The sequence below is a fragment of the Rhynchophorus ferrugineus genome, unplaced genomic scaffold (assembly GCF_030347505.1).
Source record: "Rhynchophorus ferrugineus isolate W39M unplaced genomic scaffold, kcgeb_rfMv2 rfM1, whole genome shotgun sequence".
In the NCBI taxonomy this organism is placed as follows: Eukaryota; Metazoa; Arthropoda; class Insecta; order Coleoptera; family Curculionidae; genus Rhynchophorus; species Rhynchophorus ferrugineus.
Genome location: NW_027472580.1, coordinates 63,712,836 through 63,732,160, shown reverse-complemented (window position 1 = coordinate 63,732,160; position 19,325 = coordinate 63,712,836). Strand labels below are relative to the sequence as shown.

Sequence of the window (19,325 nt, the reverse complement as noted above, 5' to 3'; positions counted from 1 at the left end):
GGAAAGTTCCCTCTTCATGATGCAGTGTAATTAAAATGTTTTAAATTCATACCTGCATCCTTTGTTTACGTTTAATCTATTTCGGCGCCATTTTGTGGCTTGGGTATGCCCTGATGTTTGTTTAGATTATGTTATTTTCGTGTTTATGGCTAATTACTAATTAATAATCAAACTGCCCTTGTGGCGATTGATCTATTGATTGAACAATAGTGTTTTAATAATATTCCTTTATATTACCTTGTTCGCCTCATGGATTCTAGTTTGCGACGTTTACGCACTAAACACTAGTTTAGTTTAGTTATCAATCACTATAAATCACTGTGAGCGCGTTGTTCTTAATCCCACTTCTGATTTGTTAGAACCGATTGTGTAGAATCGATTTGGTGAAGGTGTTTGGGCAATTAAAACACTGGTTTCAACTGAGTCACTCTCTATTTATTTCGGCAAACATCTCGGTCAAAACCCCAACACAGAATGAACCAAGATGGCGGGATCTTTATCCTGTCCGGATGGCATTAGTACGAGCATGCGCCGTAGCGTTTATTATAATTTACAGGAAACTACTTTAATATCGACTATGCAACCATATATACATCGTCACAGGATGTCAGATGTAGGCGAATCCACCTAATTATTTATATATCCAACAATTATTATTAGTCGTTTCCGTCTAACCTACAATTTGTCTTTATGATAACTTAAATCTAGGTATATAACTAGGAGGACCCATCGGCCCTATCATATCAGTATCTGGTGAAATAATGTTTATACATGTCACTGCTGAATTTTTTAATATATGCACCTCACTACACAACACTACACAAGATCAGGTGGTTTGATTCTTTTGAGTCTGTGCCCTGTTCTGGTGGTATCCAATAGTTGTAATATTTCAATATTCGTTTGAGAATGGAGTCTTTCCTCATGCACCCTTGCAATTCTCTTGATTTCTTGACTGACTGTGGGTATCTGAAGGTCTCGATATAGTATTTGGGTGCACCCACAATACCTCTCAGGACTTTGTTCTGAAAAATTCGTATTTTATTTATGTTACTCTTTACAGAACACCCCCATAATTGAACTCCGTATGTCCATATAGGTTTCAATATTTGCTTATATAATAGTAATTTATATAATATTACTTAATTTATATTATATGCTTATATAATATTTAGTTTATTATTAATTACAGATAATTGTGATTTTCTTCCAATTAGGCAGTACATTTTCCTATATTTCAATTGCAGTTCTTTTCTTTTCTTCTTTATATGTTCCTTCCAGCAAAGTTTTACATCGAGATTCATTCCAAGATATTTAGCGTTGTTGCTATATGGAATGATAGTATTATTTAATGTTATGGGTGCTTGTTCGGTCTATTTATAGGTGAACTGCATATGTACAGATTTACTTTCATTAATTCTTATTTTCCAAGCTTGTGTCCAATTATTTATATTGTCACTTGCCTGTTATAATTTTCGTGAGGCTTTTTCACTATTATATCATCAGCAAATATAGCAATCCTAATATATTCCGTTTGTGGTATATCACAAGTGTAGAGTAGATAAAGCATTGGTCCCAGTACACTTCCTTGTGGTACACCTGATTTAGATTCTTTTATTGTAGAGTAAGCTTCTTCTTGTTTGACTCTAAACATTCTCCTTGTAATGTATGATTTTAATAGTTCGGTGTGTTGTTTTGGTAGCATTTCCTGTAGTTTATGAATAAGGCCTTCACGCCAAACCTTATCGAAAGCTTGTGCTATATGCTATATCTAAAAATATATACCTTACTTTCGTAGGCTTTTTCAAAAACATCTGTTATTCTGTGGGCCTGGTCAATTGTTGAGTGCTTGTTAATAAACACAAACTTGTTAACAACACACTGGTGTGTTGGTATTAGGTTTTTTCTCTCTATGATCGGTTGTACTTTTTTCAACAGAAGTTTTTCAAAAACCTTAGATATTACTGGTAGCAGTGATATAGCTCTATAGGATTTTATTTCGTTTGCTGACTTCCCAGGTTTTGGGATCATTATAATTTCCGCCATCTTCCCAATGTCTGGGACATGTTTTAATCTAAATGCTGTATTGATCAAGTTGGTGAGTTTTATAATTCCCTTTCTTGGTAGTTTTTGCAGTAATTCTCCTGTTATTAAATCATAGCCTGGTAACTTCCTGGGGTTAATGTCAGTGTTAATAACTTTGTTTTTAATTTGCAGTATTTCTCTTTTCAGTATTTATGTTATATTGTTTAAACTATTTTCATTTTCAGGCGTTCTGTTTTGTTGTAATTTTTCTCGTAATTTACGTTTTTCGGCTACCATTTCCTTCACTTCTTTTGGATAATTAATTCCTTTTGTTGTACTCTTAATTTCTGGAGTATTATTCCAAGCATCTTGTTGAATATCTACTACGAAATTTTTTGCTTCAAAATTTAATTGTTCAGTTGTCTTGAGGGGTACATTTAGTTTAATTCGTTTGTTCAATTCTTCAGCAAATCCTTCCCAGTCTGTTCTCTTGTTTGTTAACGTTGGGTTTCTTTCTTTTTTTATTATATTTTCGCTCAACGTCAGAATCACTGGCGTATGATCTGAACTTAGCTCAAAATTTTCTTCGGCTTTCATATAATTGGATGTTATGTTTCTTACTATGAAGGAATCTAACAGATCCGGTGTTTTCTCTTGATCAGTCGACCAATAAGTTGGTTTTCCAGTTGACATATAACTACATCTTAGTTCAGCAGCTGCTTTATGCAGTTCATTGCCTTTAGTTGTTGTCATTCTGGATCTCCATCTTGTATTTTTTGCATTAAAATCACCTCCAATTATAATTTTTTCTCCCAGGTTGCTTAGGAAATTCAAATAATTTTCTTTTTTTTTATTGTATCTTGGAGGACAATAAATTGCGGCTATTGTAACCTTGTATCTGCTTGATTTAATAGTTACTGCTGTTACCTGATTTTCTGCTGTACTGAGCCCGGGTTCTTGATGGTGGGAAATGTTCTTTTTTATTATTATTGCACTTCCTCTTGCGGTGTTAGCTGGATGTATGGTATATTACGAATCACTTATAATTCGGGACGGGACGGAATTAATACACCACTTATGGCCTTGGAACAAAAGAGAAACTTTATTTTGATCCCTGGTAATTTATACCCACTCGATACAAGTCACAGCGCCCTCTACTAACTTTTCTTCCTCTTTTCTATACTGGCTCTTGTATCGAGACAAGTCATATATTTAACACCCCCCTTCAATTTAAATGTACTATATAACTTAACCTAACTAAGATTGTAAACAAAGATTACAAAAGTACATTTAAATTGCCAGAACAAAACTATTACATTGTACATACAAATTTGTTCAAACTTAGAACTATTTTATTTCTACATCGCGAGAATTTTAACTTAATTAATAATTTAATCAAATGAATCTACACAATTATATGATAAACAAACGTAACAGTTAGTTTTCTACTTAAAAACAATTCTCCCTTTGAACAATCATGGAAATAGTCGCCACAACACTGTCCAATTTAATATCGATTTTATCAAATAGTATGAATCCATTAAAACTTCCTAGTTTCTTCTTGCTCCTTCAAGTCCACTATCGCCTTACATTAGTCCATGGCCTTCTGGTATCACTGAATGCCAAACATACACATCTATTTCTCTTCGAATAAATTTCTTCCATGCCTCTGGATTGTTTTTATCAAATGGCATGAATCCCTTAAAACTTCCTAGTTGATTACCATACCAGTCTTCATAACTTACTCCTTCAAGTCCACTTCCGCCTTACATTAGTCCATGGCCTTCTGGTATCACTGAGGTATCATGACTAAACGGTCACCACTGCAGTTTTCTTAACTTGTTCCTTCAAGTCAACTTCTGCCCTACATTAGCCCATGGTTTTCTGGTATCACTGAGGTATCATAACTAATTGGTCACCACAATCTCCATATTCTGCTTCTAATATTGTACTCAATTTTGTTTTCTCCAATTTTCTAACTTTATCACCTTGACTTATTACTTTCAACTCAAATCATTCACTAACATTATTCTGCTTTATGAGCTTTCTTCTGTTCTTTATCTCTATATTCGAAATCAATTATTAATGGGTGTTCACTTTTGTTTTTTCTTTTCTTTTAACATTCTTCATAGTTCCCTTTGTTTTATTCTTCTTGTCATCTAGACCAGATTCATCATTATCAAATCCTAATATGTTTGTTATTTCCATTACTATCAAAATCATTATCACTCCATTTCCAACTCAAAATCAGAATATTTTTAATATAACCTAGAACTGTCTAAGTGCTCTTGATTGCTTTTTTTTCTATCATCACTCAAACTCTTGATGTCTTCTTCCTGTTGCAAAACTATATGCATCAGTTCACTCACAGATTCTTCTTTGGAATTTTCTATGCTCGCCTTATATTAGTCTCTCTATATATTTTCTAAACGGTATATCTTTAATTATTTCTTCACTATTATCCATATTGAAGTTGACTTCCATTGGCGTACCAAATTGATCTGCTTAGATGCGATTTTGTAACTAACGAAACTTATATGCCTTTTAATCTTCAATATATTACCCTTTAAATTATAACTAAATTATTTTCCACTTTTGCTGGTGTTAATATATTTCAAATTGTGTAATAATCTCCGCTTTTTCCATTCCAATAAACTGTTTAACTTCATAAAGACTGTCCATTAAATCCACTATACACTCTTCATGTCATTTTGTATTCCAACCTTTAGGTGAATTTCTCAATCCATACAATGCTCGATTTAATTGTTGGTATCTTGTTTAGTTCGTAAACAGAACTAAATTTAATTAATTAATAATGTCCTATTTAATCTTTCCGCTTTTCCATTACTTTGCGGTGAATGGGCTATTGCTATATTCTAAATGAATTCCCTTTTTCCTACAAAATAGCTTTACTATCCATGCTGTCTTTCTAATTCATACATTAAGTATTTGAAATTCTTTTCAGCTTCATTTTCTGTCTTAAGGATTTTTACTCTGATAAAATGGGACAAATCATCTAGTATTTTCTATCCTTTATTAATCTTCCTCCATCTTCAGATATTGGGTTTATTAGCCTATAAATATCTGAATCAATTAATTCTTCGATTGCACTTGTTCTTGTCTCTAGCTTCTACGCACATAGAACAAGGTTTATCTATCTTCTTCACCAATAGAATTGATATTTATATCAAAATTGTAACATTTTGTAACTAAACTCAAAGTAACTTTGTTCTCCATCCTTACAAATTAAAAATTCTTCTTCATTGGGTTCCATAGCTTTTCATTCTATCTGTAATTCTGTTCGACCCATTATTTCTAGTTTTCAATACTTCTCTGGTCCTTGCAACTTACACATGGTTGATTTTCTAAACTCTTCTCCATTACTAATTAGTACATTAATTACAATGTTTTCTTTATCCTACTGATAATTCTGTTGGATATCATATTACTAGTTTACTAGTGCTTCACTGATCCTTGTATATTATACACGTGGTTGACCTTCTAAACTCTTAACCACTGCACCACTATTTACTACATTGACTACAATGTTTTCTTCTATCCTACTTATAACTCAAGATCACATTTTTTCTAGTTTTCTGGTGTTTCTTCTGATGGTCATTGATCTTTGAGTGCTCTAGTGCTCCGAAATTAATTTCCGTCTGTTGCATACAGCAACTATATATATACTATACCGAACCAAACACTTTTTTCCTAATCTCCATTCCCCTGCACTCTCCGTCGTCACCCTACTACTTCTCATTTACACCGAGAATTCTGGGCCCATAACCTATTACGAATCACTTATAATTCGGGACGGGACGGAATTAATACACCACTTATGGCCTTGGAACAAAAGAGAAACTTTATTTTGATCCCTGGTAATTTATACCTACTCGATACAAGTCACAGCGCCCTCTATTAACTTTTCTTCCTCCTTTCTATAATGACTCTTGTATCGAGACAAGTCATATATTTAACACTCCCCTTCAATTTAAATGTACTATATAACTTAACCTAACTAAGATTATTATTGCACTTCCTCCTCTTGTGGTGTTAGCTCGATGTATGGTATTATAAAATGTATATCCTCTAAATTTTATAAAGGATTCTTTTGTTAAATGGGTTTCTGATATTAGGCAAATATCTATTTTTTGTATATCTAAGAATACTTGTAGGGTAGCGTGATGTTGCTGGATTCCATTAGCATTCCAAATTGCTATTCGGATATCTTTATTTGCCATTTCGGGTTTTTGGGGCCACAGGCGTAATGTTTTTCATTTCTAGTTTTTCAATCCTTTCGGAAAAAGATTAGATCATTTTTTCTTGTCTGTCCAGCTTTCCTATTAGTTTAAGTAGCAATTCGTTGGTGGTTGCTTCATTTTCCTTGGTGTCTCTTTGGTTATTTTGACTGATACTTTGGGCATAAGTCATTTCACCATTAACGTTGTTATATTTTTCGGTTGTTTCTTTTCACTCATTGTTTCTTTAGGTTGGTTTAACTTGAGCTACTTTATTTCTCCTCTCTTTTAGTGTTTTAGCAACTACACATCCTCTATAACTTGCCGGATGCGCTTCATTGCAGTTTGCAAATTTCGGCTTAGCTTATTTTGGTTTTCTAGACTCTGTGGTGATATGTTTACCTGAACATTTTATACATCTAGGTTCTCTTCTGCAGAATTTCTGTGTGTGTCCATGCAATTGGCATGTTTTGCATTGCGATATTAAGTTCGATTTTTTTAGAGGTTCTATTTTTATTTCGACCCCTAAAATTCTTTTAATACCAAAAATGGTTTTTGTGTCCGTTTCATGTTCAAAAGCTAACATAAATAAAGGTAATGGCTTCTTGTGGACTAAAATTTCTCCTTTGTTATTTTTTGTCTTTTCTTTTTTTAAAATATTTGTCGCATTTAAGCATTTAAGCCCATTTTGGTTTAGTTCTGCGATAATTTCTTCACTTTTAGCTGTTGATGGAAGCCCTCTTGCCATAACTTTTTTAACATGATGTCTCTGTTTGTCTTCATAAGAGTGCCATTGCAGTTTCAACAACTCTAAACAATCTATTATTTTTGTGAATGTTGTACGACATTCGGCGTTAAGTTTTATTTGTCCATTGTTTAGTACCGTTGCTTTGAATAATATATAGTTGGACCTCAGTGTTTCGTATAGCAAGTCAAAGTCGGTAACATTACTTACGATAATTGGGGGTGGCCTGGGCATTCTAATTTCTTTATTTTGTTTTATTTTTATTTGCTGTGGTGAAGATCCTGGAGAATTATTTGCTTTTCTTTTTTTATTTTTAACCTTTATCCAACCTACTTCTTTCTGCAATTCTTCTTCATCTGTTTCGTATGTAACAATTTGGCTGCTTTTGTTGGCTTGATGGTTTATCGTTGTTTTGTCCTTGCCCTCAGAGCTTTGTTTATTTAGTTGTAGCTGGAAAGCATTTATTTGTTTTTGCATATTGGTTAATGCAACTTCAAGACTTTCCCGCGCAGACTTTTCGTTCATCCACGCATTGTAGAGTGCCTGTTCGTTCTGGGTTCTAGTTGTCTTCTCTACATTCAAAACTGCAATATGTAATACGCCTGATGTCGATATTTCCATTTTATCTGTTTTTTTGTGCAGTGTTCTCCATATTTTTTTATATATTGTTGAAATAATACTGTTATTTTTATGTTTCAAATTATCCTGCGCCGCATTTGTGGTCCAGATGTTAAGTTTTCGACCCTTAACGTTTTATGGCATTTTGCATTTATTTTCTACTGTACTGACCTTTTTTTCCGATCGCACTTTCACTTTTTCACCAGTCTTTAAAATGTTATTGTTAGACTTTTTTTTAATGCCGCATTTGTGACACAGATGTTGCACTTTTGTCTCGTTTCACTGACCGTCTCTCCGAACACGTCTTTACTCTGTGAAAGTTAAACGTCGACTGCATTAACTTGACTAAGTTATGTTTTTTGTTGCTTGGAACATTTTTGCGACTATACATCCTCTGTAACTTGCTGGATGTTGTTCACTGAATTTTGCACATTTGTTCCTTGTGGTTTCCTGCAGTCTTCAACTGGATGTTTGCATGAGCATCTTACACATCTCGGTTTTAGGCTATAACATTTTTGTGCGTGATCGTGTAGTTAGGCATCGCTTGCATTGTGGTACAAGATTCGCCTTTTTTCACTTCGACTCCTAGTATACTTTAAATTCCATAAATAACTTTTATATCCGTATCATACCGAAATGATAACATAAACAAGGCTAGAGGTTTTCTGGACAACTATTTCTCCATTATTATTTTTGTTCTTTTCTTTTTTCAAAATATTTTCTGTATTAGTACATTTAAATCCAATTTGCTGCAATTCATCTATTATCTTTGTGGTTTTGACTGTTAGTGGGAGCCCTCTTACCATAATTTTAACGTCTGTGATCTGCTTGTTTGCATACGAGTACCATTGAAATTCTAACTTTTTGACACTCTGCACTCACATTTTAGTGAACGTTTTGTCACATTTAATGGCGATGTTTAATTTGATCTGTCCATTGTTAACACGATATATTTCTTCCTCCCTCTATGGTTTCCTAGAGTAAGTCAAAATCAGTGACATTGGGCAATTTTATTTCTTTATTTTGATTCATTATCTTATGATATTTGACCGTTATCCAACCTACTTCTCGTTGCAGTTCTTCATCTGTTTCATAAGTAACATATAGCATCGCCGACATGATGAAATTACTCGGTGAATTTCAGACTGAAATGCAACACAATTTTAGTCAGTTAGCATACAGGGTAGAAGTATTAGAAAACAAGTTAAAGAAAAACAAAAATGAGTAATTCATTTTTATGAATAATAACATGGAACGTAAAGGGGATAAATCAGAGAGTCCAAAGGGGGTTGCTAAAGTGCACTAAAACATCAAACCAACTAGTAATCCAATGCACCCAAAACAAAGTTCTGCGGTTAATTACCAATGTTTATCGCTACGTAACCAAAATAGAGCTGCACCATAATCTCGGAATCAAATGGATACACGAAGTGATCCAAGATTTCGCCTAAACCATGAAACAAGGTTGCTAAATCACAGCAACCTGGAAGCGATACAACTACTGCACACCACGCAAGATATCAGAAGATTGAAGCGAACCAAAACACACGAACTAATTTAGTGTATAAGTGTATTATTAACTTTAGCTTAAGTGGATTAGTTTTATTTTAATTTAGGAAATACATACTGATATATTAATTCTGTACTCGCCTTGCTTGTGTATTAATACAAATACAACAGAACAGTAGTAGTAAATTAAGATTATACTAAGCATATCTAATGTAAGATGTAATTAATAAAAAAAAGGTATTTCCTGTTGTTTTGATTCAGGCTCAATTGCAGGTCAAGTCCATTTATTTGTTTTCGTATATTTGCTACTATAATTTCAAGGTTCCCTTCTCGATCATCCACGCATTGTAGTTGTTCATTTTGAGTTCTAATTGGATTCAAAACTGATTTTGTTGTACCAAGTTACTTCACCTGATGCGTTCATTTTATTGGTTTTTTGATCGGTATTTTTCATATTTGTGTCATGTTTAAATCGATTGTTGAAATTTTAAAATAGCACGTTATTTGAACTTAGTAATAGCAAGTTCTTGTTTAACATCGTATTTGTGAAACATATGTTGAACTTATTTTATTAAGTTACTTTATTAACTTATTTCATTTTCTGACCGTCTTTGTTCTACGAAAGTCAAACAACAACTTTGTATTGTATGATAAAGATTGTATCTTCTAAATTAATTAGTAGTGGTTTAGTTTAAGTAACATTGCTTCTTATTTTTTGTCATGTCTTGCTTACTGCATATACTCTGTAGCTTACTGAATGTTCAACAGTATTTGCCTGAACATTTGAATTCTATGATAGCTTTTGCGTATCATGTTGATATTAACATAAATATTTGCTTGCTAAATAGTTGCATTGCTACATTTCAGACCATTTTGATTCGGTTCACTTCTTATTATTACAACTTTAGATGATTTTGGTGAATACAATGAATATAAATTTTATAATTTCAGAATAGAAATTTTATTCATAACATTTTATTCGGAACCAATATACAAGTTGATCTTAGAAATAAAAATTATAACATTACCTATTTGGACTTTACAGAAATTGATCTTATAAGGTTATTTAATCAATAACAATGGGTTAAAATTATTTAATATTTAGACTGTTTTTGTTTAATAACTGCTTGAACACATTTAGCCATTGTTGGCGAAGCTCGGCTGATAGAATCTGTCATGAAGTAATCTTGCAATTCCTTTAATTTTACATCAAATGGAGTTTTGTCGATTTGGCTTTTAACACTCTAAAATAAAACATTTATTGAAATTAATGTTTACGAAAAAAATTAGCATGTTTTATAATGTACAGACTTGACAGATTTTAATCCAATATCAAGTTACCTTCGATAAAGCTTCTGCCTGTTTGAAAAAGTTGGCATTTTCTGCAGTTCCATATCGAGTTAAATGAGGCGCAACCTCATCCAATCTATTTCGAATTTCGTTCAAATTGTCGTAAGGTAAAGTAGCTCCGATAATTTCTGATAAGGCTCTAATAATTTTCCAATCTTCTCTGGCTCTGCCAGGTGGTGATACAGCAGTCAGAGTTTGTTGAGCTCGTCCCTCTGTGTTTACATATGTGGCTTGTTTTTCAGTATAAGCCGCGCCCGGTAAAATAGCATCAGCTACCGCAGCTCCGTTATCACCATGATGCCCTTAAATTTTTAAATTAATACAATTATTTATATATTTTAAACAGAAAAATATATAAAATACCCAAATAAATAATAAAGGTGTCTTTTGATAAATCTGATTTATCAATTGATCCTTCATCTGCACCTAAAAGAAGCAATATTTTAGGACTAAGCTCTCTGATTTTATCTACTCCTGGTGTATATCCAATATCCAAAGCAGCCACCTACAAATGAAATAAATTAATTACACTTTTTTTAAGTGGAAATAGTAATAATTAGAGTACATTCAGATATGTTTAATTTCCTTTATATTAGTAATTAACACCATAAAAGATGTAGAAAGTAAATTAAATCTCAAGGATACTGATTGTTTTACATCCAAGTCCTCGCTTGTCTAATTAAATATTGCCAGTAATTATTTTTTATGCTTGATTTACAGACAGCTTTTAAAAAGTATAATGATTCTTTTAACTGTGAACTGAAATTTACCTGACTTGCAACTTTGTGTAAAACATTTAGAACTTTCCAGTTCTCTGTTTGAGGATTAGTAGCTGCAGAAAGTTTCTGTACAGCAGACAAAATTGCACCTCCATCTGGACGTTCCAAAACTTCAGATCCAATTATAATAAGAGGTTTTTTTGCAGATGTCAACTTTTTTGATATTTGATGTTGACCATTTACTAACTGCTCTAATACACTAGGTGAATCGCCTAAGTGGACATATTTATAACTTAAGTCAACTTTGGGTCCAATCAATGCAACCTAAAAAGTATTTTTATTGCTAATATTACAGTTACGTAAATAAATCTTACTTCAAGCTCATTATGCACATAACCCTTTCTAAGCCTGGAGTTTAATAAGGGTGCTTCTAGTCTAGGATTTGTTCCTATCAATAAAACAAAATCAGCCTCTTCTGCTCCTGCAATTTTATTATTTAATAAATAGCTAGAACGTAGATCGGTTCCAGATCCATCTAAAGGAAATGTATGTTCGGTACATAGAGCTTCTGACCCTAATTTATTAAGCAAATCTTTCACGGCTACAAGTACTTCTGCATCAGCAAAACCTCCAGCGATAGCTCCAACACTTGGTCCTAAAGGTCAAATCATATTAACTTAAATAACTCAATATGAGCCTAGATTCCCACCTGCATTTTTAAGTTGTTTAGCAACTGTCAGTAAAGCAACTTCCCAATCAACAGGTTTTAGTTCACCTTTACTATCCCTTAACATTGGAGTCACAAGCCTCTGGCGTTTTAACCCATCATAAGAGAATCTTGACTTATCTGATAACCTAATAATAAATAATAGTATATACTTATAATAAAATATGATGATTTTCATACCATTCTTCATTGATCTCTTCATTAACTCTAGGCATAATACGCATTACTTCACCGGTACGAGTAGAAACAACTATATTTGAACCAACAGCATCCAAAACATCAATTGAGTCAATTTTTCTTATTTCCCATGGTCTTGCTGTAAAGCTGTAAGGTTTACTAGTTAATGCTCCAACTGGACATAGATCAATTACATTTCCAGATAATTCAGATAAAAACATTTTTTCTACATAAGTTCCAACTTGCATATCATTTCCTCTGCCAGTAGTACCTTTTAAAAAAATTAGCTTTTCTATTGCATTATTTTACTTTAACTTATAATAATATACCTAAATCATCGACTCCTGCCACTTCTGATGCAAATCTAATACATCTAGTACAATGAATACATCTTGTCATAATCGTTTTAATCAGAGGACCTATATCTTTATCTTCAACTGCACGTTTACCAGAATGATCAATATCAGTGAATCTATTGAAAATTTTATTAGTTTATAAAGTCATTTTTGAGTAGATCGAAATTTTTACCTAGAGCGATCAGAACCAAAAGCCATACTTTGATCCTGTAAATCACATTCGCCTCCTTGATCACAAATAGGACAATCCAAAGGATGGTTAACTAGCAAGAACTCCATTATACCTTCTCTAGCTTTTTTAGTCAGCTCCGAATCAGTTTTAATACGCCAGCCTATTAATAACATTTTAAAGATCATAATTAATTAAAATAATTCTATTCACCCTTCATAACTGGCATTGCACATGCTGCGACTGGTTTAGGGCTCTTTTCTACTTCTACTAGACACATTCTACAATTTCCAGCAACAGCTAACCTTTCATGGTAACAAAAACGAGGTATTTCTACACCAACCATAGCAGCAGCCTAAAATGGTTTATTCATACATAATTACAGTAGAATATTACTTTTTGTTAAAATACTAACTTGTAATACTGTTGTTCCAGGTTCAACTTTAACAGGGATGTCATCAATAAACACTTCAATTTTTTCTGGTTTCTTTGCAGCCTGATCACTGGCAGCTCTTGTTATAACAGCAATATTTTTGGGGCTGAACTGAGCCCCATTTAATACTTTTGCTAAAGTCGTACGTAACATACTTTACCTAAAATAATAACTTGTCTAATATAGGCAGTTCAGAAATTATATAACAAAATCGCACATAACCTCTACAAAATAAAAATCGCTATAAATTAAATGAGTTATACAGGTCTTTAAGGTATTGTATAGAATTTAAGGCAAATTAAGGGAGTAAAATACCTTTTTTCCTTAAATAAAATTAGTGTCAGTTTTATGAGACATAGACAGCCATCAACACCATTATGGATTTGACATTAGACAAAATAGCCAACAAAGTGTTTTTCTATGGTATTTTTTTAGTATATTCTTTGCATAGAGTCCGCAGATGAATTCGTTACGTTAATTAAACTTATACATCTTTATGTCTTCAAAAAAATCTTCAGAATCATTACAATTTAAAAAGTTCTTTAAAATAAGGATAAATTTTGACATTTCAGTACTGTGTTTTCTAATGGTTTTGTATTGGTAGTAATTTCTAAAGTATTTATTCTATTTTCTCCTGGGATTGTTGATTCAACAGATGAAATCAAAATATTGCACTGTTTGAAAAATGGCAAACGAAGGCAGTGGTTGTAATATTTTGGAAAGATATCGAAATATTTCCAATAAACTTAAAAAGTATCTTTAAAACAAATAATGTGTACTTTATTTTATAAAAATTAAATATTTTAGACGTTTCCTACGAAAACCAAATGAAATGGAAGGAGCAGAATCTTTTGCTTCTTTAGGACGGTACTGTGAGTCTCAGGATTTAAATTCATATGCAGCATTGAGCTGGACAGCAGCATCACGCTGTGAGGGTATACTTGGTAATACAGTTGGAGAAACAGCTTACTTGGTAAGAGCTACTAGACAGTTTTTAAAATCTGAAAAAAATGATATTCATATTGGCTTTGTTAGTGTACCTACAGAAAATTTACAGGTATGTATATAGTTATAATTGTATTTATTTATTTTATAAGATATTTCAATTTCAGGCAGGTCTTAATTCCTGTATGCTTGCTTGCACAAAGTACCCAAAAGACAGTATTCTACAAACAGGTTTATATTTAGAATTAGTTGATTTTTTAAAAGAGATAGGAAAAATTGAATTAATGCAGCCATATCTGAAAGGGGCAATACAACTGTCTCAAGGAAAGCATGACACAAATATCCACTGTTTAGAAAAATTTGCTTTACATTTTATATCTATTGGTAATTATGTTATAAAAATATAAGTGTTTATTTGATTATAATGAATTTTAGGTGACTATGTGTCTGCTTTACAGACTTATCAAGAAATTATGAGAATAATAGATAGACTACCTAAAAATGGTTATAGATGTGACATTTTATTAAAGTGTGAGATCAATTCTGTCTTTCTTTTATTAATTTTAAGGCCAAATACATTAAATATAGCTCCAAATTTAGCAAAGATTTTAGAAAAATATACATGGGGAGATAAGAGTGATAATATACTGCAAGGTAAAAGTTGTAAAATAGTCAAATAATAAATTTCTGTTTATGTATTTTTTATTATAGCATGTAAAATGTCCGAGATGTTATTTATACTGCTTCAATCACTTGTTGTAATCTGCCAGTCTTTAGACAAAAGCAGTTTGGAGGATTTAGAAGTTGAGTTTTGGCCATTTCTGTCATCAGAGCAAAAAAATTTATTAAGAGTTTTAATTAAATTATATTGCCATTAAAATCTAGATTACAGCATATAATGTTAATATATTAAATGATTATACAGAATGTTTTTGTTTCAATAAAATTACTTTATAATTATTATGGAAGATAAATTTATATTTGTAAATACGACCCTGTGAATTTTGCCAAGGTTATTAATGCGCATGTCTTATCGATCGGTCAGTAAAATGCCAATGTTTTGTTTTGAGTGGGTGATTCTGGGCTGTCTCTGAAGAATAATTGGATACAGTAAGTTTTTACCATACATATTTTAAAAATAAAGTATCTTTCTTTCATATATAAGCATGTATTATGATATGCATTAAAAATAATTTCCAATTACGATAATTTTACAATATAGGTTTTCAAATGCAGGTCCGTATTAGGTAGGTTTATTTATTTTGTAAATACATATCCTTTTTTTAAAACAAATTGTATAAACTATTTGTTCCCTGACAAGATTTATATTCTCTATTTCTTTAAAAATTGGTTTTGTAATAGTCAATAATATTTAGATAATATAAGAATATGGTTTATTGTGATGGTTAACATGAAAAATATATAGAAAGGTCGAGGAAATTAAGTCATTGATTTTTCCCCGACACAGGGTAAAGAATGACTCATTCATTTAAAGGTTTCGTTTGAATTAAATTCGTATTGTATAATGAAATAAATACTGTGTTGTGTTTTAGAAAAAGAAATTATATTATTATTAGTTTGTTTTTATTTAAAATCAGGATCTATTTAATATCTTAGTGTTGCTTTTAATATATAGTCAAATTACAATATGAAAACTTGTTTGTTAAATATGTTTACATATTGCTTTATATTTTTTAATATCTTAAAATTAGTTTATGTTTTATTTCGACGCACGATTGTCATAAGTAAACTGTGGCTTTTAACCGATAGTTATTATATTTATACCAGCTGATAATCGTCCGCTTCACTGGAGATTTTCCCTTGATAATTTAGTTCTGGAACAGGGACGTAAAATATAAACAAAATGCTTAACTTCAAGACTATGATAAAAATAAATATAGAATTTGAGTATACTATGTACTGATTGTACATAGCTGAAACCTGTTCGCTTGGCTGAATAGACATAATTGAATTATTATTACTATTGAGCTCAAAACTTGATAAGCTAATAAGTATGTAAGTATGATAATTCATAATATCATTATTCCTAATCCATCAATTTTATGGATGTGTCAATGAGCCAGTGAATAGCTATAACTACCAACTATATCAATTATAACCGAAGTAGTGAAGACAGCTGATAAGGTCCAATTCTAAGAATTCAAATTCTATGATTTACTTGCTACTGAACTTTAATGGTGGCATAACGCTTAGCTAGCCTATTCTAACCGTATTTTAAACCTTCATTGTGGTTACGAATAGTAGGAGTGTAGAAATAAAATGTTGCTGATGGATAAGGAGACTATTCAAAGTTTTAGGATAGGGCTGAATATTAAAAAGATTCAGAAGAGATTCGTATTTCCATTTTAAAGTACGACGCCAAATACAGGACAACACTGTCGATGCTTACAATTTTATTGTTTGAGTAATCAAGATTTATTTTATATTTAAAACCAAACAGTTTTAGAAGTTTAAGGCGCTAATAAAACTTTTTGAAACTGAATTTTTTAATTATATTAAATTACAGCTTTCTGACTAGAGTACGGGCTATTAAAAACATAATTATGTCTACCTACTCTAGTTACCTTACAATAAATTTGGGTATATTTTCTAACAGCTTCTCTATTAACTTGTATTCTGAAAGCTTCTAATTAACTGTGAGTATATTTTGAAACAAATTATCTTACTTGATTATTACATATTGATCTTTCAAATATTTTTCTTTCTTATTTTGATTGAATAGGCACTAGATATTAAAATAATAAATCAGTATTAGGAATATTGATTGATTAGAGCAGTAAATAAATGTATCTAAGCCAATATAGATTCAGCGAGAAAACACCTAACAGATGACTTTAAACTGTCGTATCTCTAGTATTATAATATTTATTCAATGGTGCCATACTGTAATGGCTTTGAAAGATATAAATACACAGAATATTCTAGATGTAGAACTGGCGTCATTCGTTATCCAGTTAACAATTATTGCGCTTTTAAAATGGACATTCAAGGGCGTTATATTGTTGGCTTTTTATTTCCTAATTTTAACTAATCATTGATAAATGAAAAAAAAAGGAGATTGTTGGAATACTTTAAAATACTGAGGTATACCGACATATTTATTATAGCAACATCGCTTGATTTCATAAATATGGACCATAAAATAGCTTTGAACCAATTAAATGGTTCTGAATAGTAAAGGAACACTGAACGGATAAATAATACGGAAAGTGTTAATCAGTCTCTTTGTAATCAAAATAATCAAATTAAAAGAGGCTCGGTTCCAAGTGCTCTAAATGTGTATAGACCATGTGGTGTAATGATGAATGTGTAACGATAGCAATATGCATTGCAACGCTGGTTAATGTATGTATAAAATAACATCTGAATACTTTAACTTTTACTATATATTTGGTAAACTGTACCGGAAAACAAACGATAAAAATATGACTCATACCATGACTAAAAATAAATCTTAGGGTCATCTGCATATTATAGTATTAATTATTTAATGTTAATTATTAATATAATATTAGAATTTAACAGTTATATAGGCTAGAATGATTATTTTGATACTTCACATTTTCACCAATGCATATCATTGATTAGCATGACATGCAAACACCTAAATTAAAAGAAACAATTATTGAAATTAAACATTTTCAATAGGACAATGTATTTCAATACAATATTTTACAATATTAATTTATTGCGTAACTAGCATCATGTTTCATCTTTAAATTTCTACAAAACGGTCTCTTGAACATTTGAAAACGGTTATCAATTTTTTCTATTGTTGGAAAACATTCTTAGTCGCCCCACGCTTAGAGTTCTTCTTGTGCTTTTTTGCGTTAAGGTGTCATCTTTTAATTCGATATTTTAGACCTTTTTTAGTTTTAGGTCATTTATGTTTAAAGAGGTTTCAATAAAAACAAAGAGGTTTTTCCCCTTTAATATAATCCCATTCCCTTTATTTCATTTATCATTTTCTATATCTTTTTTTATTTATATATTAATTTGTTTTCATCTATTTTATTTTCTTCTATTTTATCATTTATTCGTATATTTCCCATAATCCTTAAATTACTGTACATTAAAGATAATAACGTTTTATGGTTGCAATTAAAAAGTATAAATTATAATTATAAACCAGAAACTGATGTCAGAGTGGATATCAGTAACTGATGTATAGTTGTTGTGGATTATTGTTAATTGTAAGATTATATAATCGTCACAGATGATGGTTCCTGTGTCTTGTACCTTGTTTATTGTTTTTTAATGATTTTGACATTACCCTAGAGAGGTCTATTAACCCAAGTAACAGGATCTCACGTGTTTGCTTCATATCACGCGGTAGAAGCTGGTAGTCCCGTGTTAACTTCCCTTCGTACCGTGGGCACATGTCATACTTCATCCTGTGGTATTTATAATACATGTCATGCATATTTTTTAATTGCACCATTGTCAATGAAAATTGGTTGCTTAGGTAGATTTTCATTTCGTTTTCAGAACTGTAACCGGCCCGCCACCTCAACACCAAGATCTCGCACGCTTAGAAAAATAACTTTATTTATTTATTGTGTTAGTAGCTGTTATGTTATTTATTTTGGTTTTTATTTGTTTAAGGTGTTAAATTGTTTTATATTGTTTTACTTAAATAGAATTTTTATTATACATGCTTGTTTAAATTTTGTCCTACACAATATTAATTTTTTGAATAACTTGCCTCATGTTTCAAATTAAAATTTCTGGAAAACAAGTTTTTTTTCTGTTATTGGAAAAAAGTTCTTAGGCGTATAAAGTTTTTTTTTATTTTTTTTTACCTTAAGGCAAACTTCATTGATGAAAGGTGATATTTTTGTGCGATAGATAAGGCTACGAAGAACCGAACGGGTTATTGGCCTAAAATATCGGCCGGCTCGGTAACTATTATCCGAGAGACGAAGAGTGGAGAAATATCTTGAGTAGAGCTCGGATATAAAATTGTGAACTTATGGGACGTCTGTTTCTCTACTGAATTTAATTATTTCTGACGAACCAGGGGGCACTTAGCCAAGTGAGACGTATTTGAGATAGACACTGGAGCCGTATAGAACGACTGATCGAACCAGCATATTGTACAGGAGAGATTTTATTGAGAGAGGAAGCCTGCTGACGCGGTTGATGAGCGGGAACAGCAGATTGACAATACTTTGACCTTTCTGGAGGTACCTTTGAATCTGGGAATTCCACCTACACTTGTGATCGAAGAGAAGACTGAGATAGGTTCTTCTGACCATGGAATTCCGGCGTTCTCGGTTTTAAAATACGAAATTCT

At 31.7% G+C, this 19,325-nt stretch overlaps 3 protein-coding genes across 11 annotated transcripts in view; 2 read left to right on the top strand and 1 right to left on the bottom strand.

The window, feature by feature from the left end:
* Positions 1-10,069: 10,069 nt before the first annotated feature.
* Positions 10,070-13,669, bottom strand: ND-75 (NADH dehydrogenase (ubiquinone) 75 kDa subunit). The gene is made up of 12 exons (XM_076410583.1): positions 13,379-13,669; positions 13,046-13,223; positions 12,844-12,985; positions 12,634-12,793; positions 12,435-12,577; positions 12,109-12,376; positions 11,911-12,056; positions 11,576-11,856; positions 11,253-11,525; positions 10,846-10,987; positions 10,474-10,784; positions 10,070-10,376 (listed from the first exon to the last, which is right to left on the bottom strand). Exons 2-12 carry the CDS (start codon positions 13,214-13,216, stop codon positions 10,227-10,229), a joined length of 2,187 nt encoding a protein of 728 aa, XP_076266698.1. The 5' UTR covers positions 13,217-13,223; positions 13,379-13,669; the 3' UTR covers positions 10,070-10,226.
* Positions 13,607-14,935, top strand: Hap40 (Huntingtin-associated protein 40 kDa). Its single transcript, XM_076411703.1, has 5 exons — positions 13,607-13,816; positions 13,871-14,120; positions 14,176-14,392; positions 14,444-14,662; positions 14,720-14,935. Exons 1-5 carry the CDS (start codon positions 13,749-13,751, stop codon positions 14,884-14,886), a joined length of 921 nt encoding a protein of 306 aa, XP_076267818.1. The 5' UTR covers positions 13,607-13,748; the 3' UTR covers positions 14,887-14,935.
* A 107-nt stretch (positions 14,936-15,042) lies between these two features.
* Positions 15,043-19,325, top strand: part of unc-104 (kinesin family member unc-104) — a 51,276-nt gene continuing 46,993 nt past the window's right edge. For all 9 annotated transcript variants that reach the window (XR_013006511.1, XR_013006584.1, XM_076409948.1 and 6 more), the window contains exon 1: positions 15,043-15,118. The gene's annotated coding sequence lies outside the window, so the exon portion shown is untranslated. The remainder of the gene's footprint in view (positions 15,119-19,325) is intronic.

What these genes read in the sequence shown, in the direction of transcription:
- Hap40 (XM_076411703.1), top strand. Translation starts at nt 13,749, where the DNA reads ATGGCAAACGAAGGCAGTGGTTGTAATATTTTGGAAAGATATCGAAAT. An exon ending in TACCTACAGAAAATTTACAG is followed by an intron (nt 14,121 to 14,175) that starts GTATGTATATAG and finishes TTTCAATTTCAG; the next exon opens with GCAGGTCTTAATTCCTGTAT. An exon ending in TTTACATTTTATATCTATTG is followed by an intron (nt 14,393 to 14,443) that starts GTAATTATGTTA and finishes AATGAATTTTAG; the next exon opens with GTGACTATGTGTCTGCTTTA.
- ND-75 (XM_076410583.1), bottom strand. Translation starts at nt 13,216, where the DNA reads ATGTTACGTACGACTTTAGCAAAAGTATTAAATGGGGCTCAGTTCAGC. An exon ending in GAAGAGATCAATGAAGAATG is followed by an intron (nt 12,057 to 12,108) that starts GTATGAAAATCA and finishes ATTTATTATTAG; the next exon opens with GTTATCAGATAAGTCAAGAT. An exon ending in CACCTTTATTATTTATTTGG is followed by an intron (nt 10,785 to 10,845) that starts GTATTTTATATA and finishes TAAAAATTTAAG; the next exon opens with GGCATCATGGTGATAACGGA.